The sequence below is a fragment of the Schistocerca piceifrons genome, chromosome X (assembly GCF_021461385.2).
Source record: "Schistocerca piceifrons isolate TAMUIC-IGC-003096 chromosome X, iqSchPice1.1, whole genome shotgun sequence".
Taxonomy (NCBI): domain Eukaryota; kingdom Metazoa; phylum Arthropoda; class Insecta; order Orthoptera; family Acrididae; genus Schistocerca; species Schistocerca piceifrons.
The window spans coordinates 438,422,035-438,435,184 of NC_060149.1; the positions used below are offsets into that span (position 1 = coordinate 438,422,035).

General features: G+C 43.9%; 1 protein-coding gene across 1 annotated transcript in view; it reads left to right on the forward strand.

The window, feature by feature from the left end:
* LOC124721602 (protein trachealess-like) overlaps window positions 1-13,150 on the forward strand; it is a 309,705-nt gene that overhangs the window by 231,737 nt on the left and 64,818 nt on the right. The window contains exons 7-8 of the mRNA XM_047246653.1: window positions 7,937-8,130; window positions 12,009-12,115. Of these exons, the coding sequence (XP_047102609.1) occupies window positions 7,937-8,130; window positions 12,009-12,115 (301 nt within the window). The remainder of the gene's footprint in view (window positions 1-7,936; window positions 8,131-12,008; window positions 12,116-13,150) is intronic.

The following is a 13,150-nucleotide window of genomic DNA, read 5'->3' on the forward strand; positions in this document are numbered from 1 at the left end:
TTTGTTTAGAAACGTAGCATACGATTATGTAGCAGTCATTAGGCGATCTAGTTTGAGAGTTAATCATAGATCAACATTTAGAATGAGATCTTTGTAAATAAGAGCAGTTTCGTGAAAATAATAAAATCAATAAAATTATCTCCATTGTGTATTGTGTATTACACAATTTTAACTTAATGACGATGGCAGTGGAACAATATACACTCCTGGAAATTGAAATAAGAACACCGTGAATTCATTGTCCCAGGAAGGGGAAACTTTATTGACACATTCCTGGGGTCAGATACATCACATGATCACACTGACAGAACCACAGGCACATAGACACAGGCAACAGAGCATGCACAATGTCGGCACTAGTACAGTGTATATCCACCTTTCGCAGCAATGCAGGTTGCTATTCTCCCATGGAGACGATCGTAGAGATGCTGTATATAGTCCTGTGGAACGGCTTGCCATGCCATTTCCACCTGGCGCCTCAGTTGGACCAGCGTTCGTGCTGGACGTGCAGACCGCGTGAGACGATGCTTCATCCAGTCCCAAACATGCTCAATGGGGGACAGATCCGGAGATCTTGCTGGCCAGGGTAGTTGACTTCACCTTCTAGAGCACGTTGGATGGCACGGGATACATGCGGACGTGCATTGTCCTGTTGGAACAGCAAGTTTCCTTGCCGGTCTAGGAATGGTAGAACGATGGGTTCGATGACGGTTTGGATGTACCGTGCACTATTCAGTGTCCCCTCGACGATCACCAGTGGTGTACGGCCAGTGTAGGAGATCGCTCCCCACACCATGATGCCGGGTGTTGGCCCTGTGTGCCTCGGTCGTATGCAGTCCTGATTGTGGCGCTCACCTGCACGGCGCCAAACACGCATACGACCATCATTGGCACCAAGGCAGAAGCGACTCTCATCGCTGAAGACGACACGTCTCCATTCGTCCCTCCATTCACGCCTGTCGCGACACCACTGGAGGCGGGCTGCACGATGTTGGGGCGTGAGCGGAAGACGGCCTAACGGTGTGCGGGACCGTAGCCCAGCTTCATGGAGACGGTTGCGAATGGTCCTCGCCGATACCCCAGGAGCAACAGTGTCCCTAATTTGCTGGGAAGTGGCGGTGCGGTCCCCTACGGCACTGCGTAGGATCCTACTGTCTTGGCGTGCATCCGTGCGTCGCTGCGGTCCGGTCCCAGGTCGACGGGCACGTGCACCTTCCGCCGACCACTGGCGACAACATCGATGTACTGTGGAGACCTCACGCCCCACGTGTTGAGCAATTCGGCGGTACGTCCACCCGGCCTCCCGCATGCCCACTATACGCCCTCGCTCAAAGTCCGTCAACTGCACATACGGTTCACGTCCACGCTGTCGCGGCATGCTACCAGTGTTAAAGACTGCGATGGAGCTCCGTATGCCACGGCAAACTGGCGGACACTGACGGCGGCGGTGCACAAATGCCGCGCAGCTAGCGCCATTCGACGGCCAACACCGCGGTTCCTGGTGTGTCCGCTGTGCCGTGCGTGTGATCATTGCTTGTACAGCCCTCTCGCAGTGTCCGGAGCAAGTATGGTGGGTCTGACACACCGGTGTCAATGTGTTCTTTTTTCCATTTCCAGGAGTGTAAATATGTAAGCGTACTGACAGTCGTTCATTCGACACATCATCCGTGGATAGAGTAAGAAGTCATAGTAATGCGGTATATGCTCTGTGATACTTACGGTACAACCGTTTACCGGGGTGAAAATATACACCATCTGATTAACAGTATCGGGACACCTATTAGTGGACCTTATCAGGAGCTTCAAAGATAACGTTTCACCACAGATACACACTTGGATAGTTAGATCGAAACAAATATTATTTGTGTATTCGAAAGTTTTCGACCAAATTTGCATTCATGCAATAATTATTTCATTAGATGATTTCTAGTTTACAAGATGTAGCACTTAATTCATTTTTATTTAAACTGGTCGTAATAAATCCCAGGATGACTAGCTTTCCTGAGTGTTCCTATTCTCCCATAAATGCCATAGCGAATGGATCTCATAAATGTCAAGAAGGATAAAGAAAAACTAATAACGGATAAATGCGATAAAAACCAAGCTCCCCAGAAGAAATGATGAACAGCACAAATACGACCAAAAAGGTATAGGACGATTCATAAATACAGAGACCGGCATCCATTGATTCAATAAGGAAAAAAGAATATCAACCTAAGATTGTTTCAAAGTCGGGAATCTGGACAGGTCGGTCCATTTCGGGAATATTACTGTCCACGAACCATTTCTTCGCAGATGCTGCTTTAGAACAGGACGCGTTCTCATTCTCATACACTCAATCATCGTCTCCAAAGTGTTCCTCCACTGCACGCAGGACACAGGAGAGTGAAATTTGTTCACATCCTTCCACATTTACAGTTTCCTTAAGCGCTATAAGGGAACCACACTCAAATACGAAAAACATCCCCATATTGTTAACACTACCTCTTCCGTACTTCACTGATGACACTATACATCATGGCAGGTAACGTTCTCCAGACATTAACCAAACCCAAATCCTTGCATCGAACAGACACAGAGTATAGCGTAATTCATCAATCCCATTCGCTCGTTTCCAGTCACCCATTGTCCAATGGCGTCGCTATTTACACCACCTCTCAAGCTCTTTATAGATGATTAAAATAATATTTGGCTTACGAGGAGCCGCTCGACCATTATACCCCATTCTTTTTAACTCCATATGCAAAGTCACCTTGCTAGCTGGAGCTCACGAGCCATTTGTTCCACTGATTTTACGCAATTTCTTACAACCGCCCTCCACAATGCTCAACGGTCCTTGTTGGTCGCTACATGAAGTCTGCCCGGTCTTGGTTTAGCTTTGGTGGTTCCTTCGCGTTTCCACTTCACAGTCACATCACCATCAGTCGACTCGGGCTGCTGTAGATGGGTTGCAATGTCACAGACGGATTTGTTACTCCGTTGACATCCACTAGTGTGATCTTCTTACCCATCCATTCTGCTGTTACTGCTTCTCTACTGACAACATAATACTCCTCACCACCTTTTTCACTGGGCTGGTCCGCGTCTTGTGACTCTAGTGGTCAATTCCACGTTATTTAGGGGTATCCAGATACTTTTGATCAGTTGATGTAGTTTACGAACACTCGCTGTCACCGGTATTATCACAAAAACCTTCTGTAAGAATGAACGAATCTTAGGGCTTAACGTCCAGCCCACCTCGCGGTTATCAATGAATCGACATCCATTTCAATTGCAATCGAAAGCATCATTATGCTAAACAAGTTTGAGAAGATTACCACGTATTTTTCCTCTATGATATCGTAAAATGGACTTCTTTGGCAACTACTCTATTATAATTTGAAGCTTTGTAGCACCTTTTTAGCTAGAAATTTCTGTTACATGTTTTCCGCATGAGAATGATCGTTATAATTGATTTAGATCTTCAGCAGAAGACAAGGAAACCACCAAATCATTTAACATCAGATATTCCATCAAAATTTCATTGTTCTGTCACAACACATCTTCCAACAAACGTATAAGCAATAACTGTATAGGAAAACCGATGTATAAGTCGATAATGGTACTGCGTCGTCAGCCACGAGTGAAGCAATAACAGGGGCATAATTATACAGGTCTAGAGTTGCAGATTCTCGCAAGATGCAACCGAGTTTTCGTGAAATTATTGGTTCAATCTGTGCGTAGTCTGCTTTGAATTAATGCAACAGAAGCTTCCGAAGGCGCACTGGATTCGTAGAAGATGCAAGCAGCAACCCTTGCGCGGTGCCCGTTTCAATTAGGCGATACGCCCTCTGATAAGAGACCGGGTGGTCCTCGTCTAACATACTGCTTTGCTTCGCGTCCAAGGGGTGCATAAGTAATGCGTCTCTGGGGTAAGACTTTATCGTGCCGTCAGATATGGCCCGTAGTACCGACTGCGCTTAAGATATTATTGTAATTAGCTGGAGCGCCTTGTAATGTGTGGCTGGTTGGTGCACGGAGAATCTCTGCAGACTCGCGGTCGTAACTAGGCAAACGTGCTCGTAAATGCCGGTTAAGTGAATAAATTCGTCTTCGCTCTCGTGTTTCCCGAGACAGAGCAGGCAATTCTGTTGAATTTCCCGATGAGAATGACTACTGGTGTCTCATATTACACAACAGATTACGCTTAACAAAGCTGCATATCATTTACGGACGATTGAGTTAACGTCGGAAAAGCTTAATGGCTATTATTTCATAGTATTAAGTGAACAACCGGTCTATGGCTGCCAATAGATTTTCCTGAGTTCAAACGATACCATAACACTGATGGATGTCGTACAGATGGATTCAGCAGCCTTCTGGCTTTCCACATTTGAAGTAATCCACGTGTAAACAAATTACTCACAGTAATAGTATAGGGGTAAATTCTAATAAATCATACTCAGAAACGACTTGCTCTCTCCACGTGATGCTCCATAATAATGTGGATAAGAAATTTCGATGTGTTGAGGGCCCAGAATCCTATTATCGTCACCATTAATATCATCACCCTCGTCTTCAAAAGAGAGCTGTCTCCACATATTTGTCATATTTATGCGCTATTTGGCCGACATGAGCAAGGCAACAGAAATTGCTCACAATTGAGTACTTCAGCGTGTCACTTTCAGATTAAACAATTACTGAATTGCCGAGACAGTTATAAATTTATTAACAAGGCCACAAACGTAAGGTGTAACAAAAGAATAACGAAAAAGAAGGAATACATTGAACGTACAGAACTTAGCCAAGGAAGGTTATGATTTCAGGCGTTCAGAACAATCTTATGTACGATATTTAACCAGGAAATTAGGACAATCTCTCTACCGTGGCACATGCACACCGAGATCACCTGACAGTATCTGAAGTAATATGTAAGAGCCATAATAATCATCGGGGATGTAGCGAAATTATTTGATCAATCCAGTTTGCAGACAATGACGTCAGTTACAGAAACGGGGATATCATCGAACGCCAATTCAGGACCTACATAACTCTGAGAATTGTGCTTGGGTATATGGTGGTACCTATATTGACCCCGAATTTGGAACTTCTACAATCGATTATGTGCTGGCTTAAGACTGCTTTTTTCTTGCCAAGAGCGGGACCGCACGCTATTTAATATGCGCAAATAATGCATCCTCACGGATATCACACCCTTTGCTAAGTCTCAGTTTGGAATGTGATGGAAGCACATAAAAAAATTATCTTTCCCAACATAAAATTTTCTTTGTTTCCTCAAATACGGTATAAATTAGTTCTTGAAGATTAGCAGCATATTCAAATTGCCGTGAAAACTTTCTAAATTTCCAGTGTTGCGGTTTCCCAGTTTGGCCATTGTACAATACAGTGTGTAACGTGTGGTACAACGTGTTTGAAAGTATCTGATCCTATGTGTGAGTGGCCCAGACAGATAGAGCCTTCTCAACAAGGCGGTGGGATATCTGCGAGGAGCAGGAGTGTTCCTAGTCGAGAAGGCAACGGCCCGGTTGCTCCGTCAGATATCTTCATTAGATGACGCTCAATGGGCAGTAAAGCGCGCCGATTGAGACAAACACGGGCAATTAGTGGTTTACGGCTCTCGCAGCTTGATGGGGGAGTTGCAGGTGACGCTGCGGGGCAATCATTTGCCTTGTTCTCATTGGCCGCAGGTTCCGATTCCTCAAGCCGTGTTGCACACCAGGAATACTTGTTCCTCAAACTGAACCTTTCTCATAAATTTTTATAGCATTTCTATTTAATCCCATTGGACTAAATTTTCCTGTTTTATCTATATAAACGAATTTGCACTGTTCATATTCTGCCTACGCAAACGCACGCGGTAGATGGAAAAGTAATCCCTCATACGAAATATATTTCGTTGTTATTCTTTAGAAGAACAGGTTGCATTTCTATGATGAGAACTGATCTGTGTGAAGTAATGAAGTAAAACTAAGAGAATCATTGACAATAGATCTGTGTTATGCGTCAAAACTCAGGACTTTAAACAAGCTAAGTGGAGCTTCATGCTTCAAGTGTGGAGTAGAAGATGATGATGCTACGAGGTGTCATTATGTGCTGTTCCAATTCAGACCACGATATCGATTGTTGTGCCTTCCATGGAATTGTTGTTCTTCACCAGTATTTATTCATCCAATTAGGATTATCTTAAACTTAATATCAGCTCTTCTGCAGGAACATTGTTATGCTATTGCTCGCGAGTATTGAGTTTATATACTTAAGCACTGTACAGAGAGGTGTGCACTATTCAGCAGGCTTGCTGCAGAACTGAAAAACTGGAACGATAAATCCCAAGTCTTCCATTACAAGTTTATGCGTTTCCTTGTGGCACATTCCTGCTATTCCGTACAAGAGTTTTTCGCAAAAAGTGAGAATATTTCTCTGTAACGCGTTATTTGTTTGTATACTCTCTCTTTTTAGCGTGTCTTATCAATTTTTTTAAGATTCTTACGTTTATAAATTTTCTAATCATCATTTTGTGAATTACCAACAAATAGTGTCGGTTTGCATGGTCACATAGCACGTGATACTTAAATTAAAATTTTAAAAAATGCCATTTGTTATAAAAGGTAAATGAAAATTTTGACCACAAACGTACTTGTAAAATGTACCCCAAAGTCATGTGCCTGCATGTAAATGATATATCCTTACATTATCGGATGGTTCATTTGAAAAGGAGAATTTCCTAGTACCATACGTAAGTTAAAAACTCGCCCCAGGTTTCTACCTTCATTGATGTACAAGATATAGTCTTGTGAAATCGTATGAGCCATTTGACATACTCTATAGTTAAAACACGAAAGCATGCAGAATATGGACCATATTGCGAAGGCTTCTACAGTCGTTATCAATCTGAATAAAATCTTTTTGTCACTGTGAAACTAAAACCACTACTAATACCTTTCCGACCGTTTTTGCAACGGTCCTCTTCAGAGCGATTAAACTGCTAGTCTCTGGGATGGCTTTACTTACATACCGTCCTATTCCGGTAGTTACGTGTTCACCAGCCAGCAGCTCCCGAAGACTCGGATGCACCAACATAAAAAAACTGCACAAGAATACCACCCTGTGTCACCGACGTCTTGCGGCAGGAAAACGCTGCCCTTTGGTAAAAGCTGCGAATTCGATGTCGACTATCATTCACCTGTTAAATTAGCAGAGGCAAATAGCCTTAAGTATAGCCACCTCTCTATGGACATCTTATCTCTGAAAGGTGTAATGACGTTCGGGAAACTGACGTCGGTTGCCACATGACAATTGAAAAAGCGCGGTATAAAAGGAAGACTTTCACCAGAAACAAGCTGTTTAGTCGCCCTGAAGAAGACCACTCCAAAAACGGTCGAAACGTCGGTTTTAGTAGAGGTTACAATTACACAGTGACACGCGCTAATGCCCAAAGAATACAGCCATGTGTCATCGACGTCTTGCGGCAGGAAAACGCTGCACTTCAGTAAAAGCTGCGAATTCTATGTCGACTACCATTCACGTTTTAGAGTAGCAGAGGCAAATAGCCTTAAGTATAGCCACCTCTCTATGGACATCTTAACTCTGATAGGTGTAATGTCGTTCGGGAAACTGACGTTGGTTGTCACATGACAACCGAAATAGCGCTGTATAAAGGGAAGCCTTTCACCAGAAACAAGCTGTTTAGTCGCCCTGAAGAAGACCACTCCAAGAACGGTCGAAACGTCGGTTTTAGTAGAGGTTTCAATTACACAGTGACACGCGCTAATGCCCAAAAGGATTTTATTCAGAGCGATAACATTTTCCACACATAGCTGCTGTATAGGACCTCCTCCTCCACCCTCTCAATCTTCAGCCACAAAATTACTTTCCAGGAGGAGCAGATACTCACCTGTTGGAGTGGAGATAACAGAGAGAATGGTGTTGTGGTGCGCAGGTGGTGCTGGTGCTGAGCCGGCTGCGGCCGCAGTACACGTTCTCGCACGCGCGCAAGTCGTCGCCGCCGCTGCTGGGCATGGTGGCCATCGCCATGGCGCTGCCGCCGCCCAGCGTCCACGAGATCCGCCTCGAGTCCGACATGTTCGTCACACGTATCAACTTCGACTTCCGGATAGCGCACTGCGAACCTAGGTAATGCTCCATGTCGCTCTTATTGTGACGTTTGTCACCAACTCTGTAATGACTCGGAACACGCACAGCAGGGACCATGACTACACTTACGGAAATGGGAAGTGTTACACCACGAAGCACCAGCCCGATTTTTATCAATCTGTTACATGTTCATCACGTTTAAATTTTCATTCCATTCGGAACTGATGTCTACCATCGACATCAGTACACGCACGAACACACTCTTGTATTCGTTGTAGCGTGGATGCAGACATTCTCCGAAAGTCATCTTGAAGAATTTCTTGCCATTCCTGAAACACGTGCAGTGTCATTTCATGAAGATCGTTGGCAGGAGGCTGATATGAAAGTATACCTCTTCCCACTGCATTCTGTACATGTTCTACCTCTCACAAGTCAGGGGAATTGGCGGACCACTCCATGATCCGTATATTCCTCAGTCGGTTCGTGGTATTAACTACGGAGTGGGACCTTGCATTATCCTGCTGGAATTCCCGTATGGTACTTGGGTCACGAAGAATATGACAACATGATTCACCAGTGTTGTCGCATACTGAAGATCTTTCAGTAATTACCAAATCAGTCCTGTTGTCTTATCCAATAGCTCCCCACATCACGATTCCAGATGTTGGAGGGGAATGGATCCCGAGAATTGCTGATGTCTGTGACCTTTCACCACGTCATCTACGAACACATTGGCGACGATCTGCTCGCCACAAACAGAAGCAAGATTAATACTTGACCACAACAGAACGCCATTCAATGTTCCTATTGACTCTGGGTCTACACCATGGAAGTCTCTGTTCTCGGTTGTATGGTGTCAGCAGCAAACGACACACGGCAACTCAAAAGCTCAAACCAGTTTGTGACACTACTCCTGTGACCTCTGCCCGGATTTCAGCTGCTGTCATCCATCTTTTCGTCAGGGCCTGTCGAACAGTTCTATGATCGCCTTGAGGTGCAGCCCTCCTGGAAAGACCCGTGCCTATTTTTCTAGCCCCAGTGTTCTCGACAGTCCATTACGTCACTACTCCTTCCGCAGGCATTGCATTATAGTTAAAAGTCAGTGTGACCTGTCTCTATGATGGTACCATATCTCTCATGCCAGTGATTCGACTTCTCCTAAGGTCTGAAAGATGGCACTGACATGCTGTGTTGAGATGACCATTAAAAACAGTTCAGTAACGTTAGACACTTCCAACAGCTATCATCTACTGACATCATTCTTCGTCCGCATGGGCTTTTTTCTGTACTGAAAATGTGCTCTCGTAAGGATGGAATTTTAATCAACTGTGTAACGCTTCCCATTTCCGATTATTTATTTTTCAGTAACCAAATGTTTCAACAGATACCTCTTTAAAGCGAGATAGTACACTCTGCTGCGACCAGTATCTACAGTGCTGGGTAAATAGTTTGGATAGCCCTGTATGAACACCTCATGTTGGAGCTCGATTTCGGACTCATATGTAAATCACTGACTTTCTGTTTTACTCTCTTGAATTGGATGTCTACGGAGCCGTTAATATATACATGATCATTGGATTCTTGTGCTGGTATATCATCACGTAGTATCTTACAGGTGTCCTATCCGGACAAATTGGCGCTTCCCTCTTAGTGGGTACAGGCTGCTGTATGTATTGTACTGACAGCGTACAGAACATAGGAGAAAACTTAGTATGATTAAATATGATTCTTTAAGAAAAGAACATCGAAGATTACTGTGCCCCGGGTACAAAGATCATAGCTATGACAGCGATTCTAAGCATCTTGCATCTAGAGAATACAGTTTCAACGAAAGCAATAAGTTGTTAACTGTATAAACAAAAATTTCAAATTAGAACTGTTATTGCCAATCTCTAGTAAAGCAGGCAGATACAAGAAAAAGAGACAACATAGTGCAAGTATCACAAACCCGACAGCAATAATCATGGATTCATGTTTTTCTGTTGTGCATAGCTTTAGACGTTTCCCACACCGTTTATGTTTACAGGATACAAGGGAAGTATAGACTTTCAGTCAGAAATGTTTTGTCCCCATTGTGAATCCTGATGGAAGTTCTGTAGTGGTATTTGCGAACATATTGTACACTACCTAATCACAAGTATCCCGAAAACGCTACCTAATGCGTAATTGACCACTAGATGTCACGAGAGGCGGACACGCCAAAATAAAATATGGCGAGGAATATTGTGTTGTCAGTAGAAGAGCAGCTACAGCTGAATGCGCTGAAATATGAGGGATATTTCAACCCTTCTAAAGCTGCCCGAATCGACTGCTTGTCATGTGATGTGAAGTGAAAACGCCAAGGAACAACTACAGGTAAACCACGACCAGACAGACCTCACGTACTGACGGCAGGGACATTCAGCACTGTGGCGTGTGGTTGCAAAAACAAATCGCTTTAAATCACTGGAAGAAATCAGTGGTGAGTTCCATACTAACGCCAGCAGTCCAGCTAGCACAATGAATGGACGTAGGGAGTAAAGAATAATTGGGTACAATGGTCGAACAGCTTCTCATAAGCCACACATGCCGTCCGGTGTGGCCGTGCGGTTCTAAGCGCTTCAGTTTGGAACCGCGTGACCGCTACGGTCGCAGGTTCGAATCCTGCCTCAGGCATGGATGTGTGTGATGTCCTTAGGTTAGTTAGGTTTAAGTACTTCTAAGTTATAGGGGACTGATGACCTCAGAAGTTAAGTTCCATAGTGCTCAGAGCCATTTGAACCATTTTTGAAGCCACACATTTCTGTAGTCACTGCTAAGGGACGCTTGTGGTGGTCTAAAGAGCGATGCCACTGGACAGTAGATGACTGGAATCGAGTGATCTGGAGTGATGAAGCACGCTCTACCTTTGGTAATACGATGGGAGAACTTGGTTTTGGTGTATGCTCGGAGAACGTTACCTACCATCTCGTGTAGTGCCAACAACAAAGTACGGAGGACGTGTTGTTATGGTATTGCGATCTTCGTGGTTGTGGTGCGGTCCCCTTATGGTGCTAACGAAAACGTTAAAGATAGAAGGAAATAAACACACATTACAGCACTGTGTACTGCGTACAGTAGAGGAACAGTTCGGATACCATGACGGATTGTCTCAGCATGACAATGCCGTCTGTCATAAAGCACCATCTGTGAGGCAATGGTTGTGGACAATAAATAACATTCCTGAAATAGACTGACCTGCCCCAGTTGCCAAGCTGAACCCAATGGGGTATCTTTGGGATGAGTTAGAACGTCGACTTGGCTCCAGACCCCGGCTCCTCTGGTTTCGGCTCTTGAGGAACATTGGGCTACCATTCCAGCACAGACATTTATATGCCTCAATGAAAGGATCCGCAGCTGAGATCAAGCCGTCAGAAATGCGGAGGGTGGACACACCCCATAGTAATGTTCACTGATAAGTGTCCAGATACTTTTGATCAGACAGTTTGTTGTGTTTAGTTAAAAAGTATCGAATGTAGTTTGGATCGAAATGTAAGCCTAAATAAAGTTGCATGCCTCTTGAGTGACCAACCAGAAGTTCTATAACGAGAAATACTCTTCTATAATTATTGTGACATTATCTGACGGAGAGATAAACCTACAGATACTGCTGTGCTCAGAAAATCTCTATTATCTGTGTGGCAAAAGGTAATCCCTCATTGTACCACGTATTAAGATCTCCTTCCAATCCTTTCACTGACTCATTCTGAGAAGCTTTGCAGAAAGAGGAGAAAAATCACTTTCTGTTGGAGAGCTGGGAAATAATTATGCCTTTATTATCTTTAAATTGCTCACCTATAGATAAATAACCATTATAGTCGTCGTGACAATTCTCGCTCTCCTTGCTGTGGCGTTAATCAAGCACAACCGGAAATGGTCAGTTTTGTGTGTTGTTTCAGGGTATCAGAATTACTCGACTACACGGCCGACGAACTGACAGGCAAGAACCTCTACACATTGTGCCACGGGGAAGACGCCAACAAGCTGAGGAAATCCCACCTCGACTGTAAGTACACGCCTCTTAGTACTCTTTGACTGGGTCCGATTCCATAAGAATGTCAGTGAAAACCTATTTAAAAGAACAAGGCTGCACGAAACGAGCGAATTAAATGTTTTAATGGTGTTTTTCTGTAGCATCTATTAACACACATTAGTAAATTCTAGTTTTACAAAGACATAAAGTATCTTTTTGTTTATTTATGTAGAACGCCACGGTGTTCATCACTACTGCAGTCGAGTTTCTAATCGTACAGCATGTCAACTTCCTGCTTTCGAAATATGTAATACTTTATAAAGATTAAATCCCTCACTGAGTGAACCGCAGATAACCGAGTCCTAACATAAGATCTAACAATAATTGAGGTGACTGAGAAAAACCGCTCATAAGGGAGGACCTAGATGCCATTTAAGTAAATTTAGATTCTCCTGTCTGAGTGATCAAATTTCGCGACCATATTGTTATAATAATTAACAACTTTTTTGCTAACTGAAGGTATGCAATATGACCTGACAGAAACGCTATAGAAATAAGCCGTCAATACGGTATTGAGCATACTTACTCTTACCTTAAGCGATTTACGAAGAACTGCAGCTTCAAGTTGGGCTTTCTTTAGACACAGTTGCTTCTATGGAAGCGGTCGAAGCTAGCACCAGTGTTTTGTTGTACTCTGCTCGTATAATTCTGCTCAATGCGTCATCATTTCCTTCTCCACAGTGTAAAAATCATTCAAGGGATAACAGGTTCCATTCCTGATGGTCACGTAACACATACTCCGTTGAGAACTCTCACGTAATAGTGTACAAAAGGATTCGTTGGAGAATGAACCACGTGTACCGCTATTGCAATCTGTTCACTCATCATCCATTTGCTCTGGTCGAGGCCACAGAGGGAGCCGGTGGGTGCAACTAACTTGTAACGCGCGAAGCTGGACAGCGCATTAGAATTTACTGAACGGTGGCCTTAAAGACCACCCGCTGCGAGTGATCCTTCTTCATTCACCCGAGAACATTCACTTTTTAATGCGGTCTGATTTCAGCAACC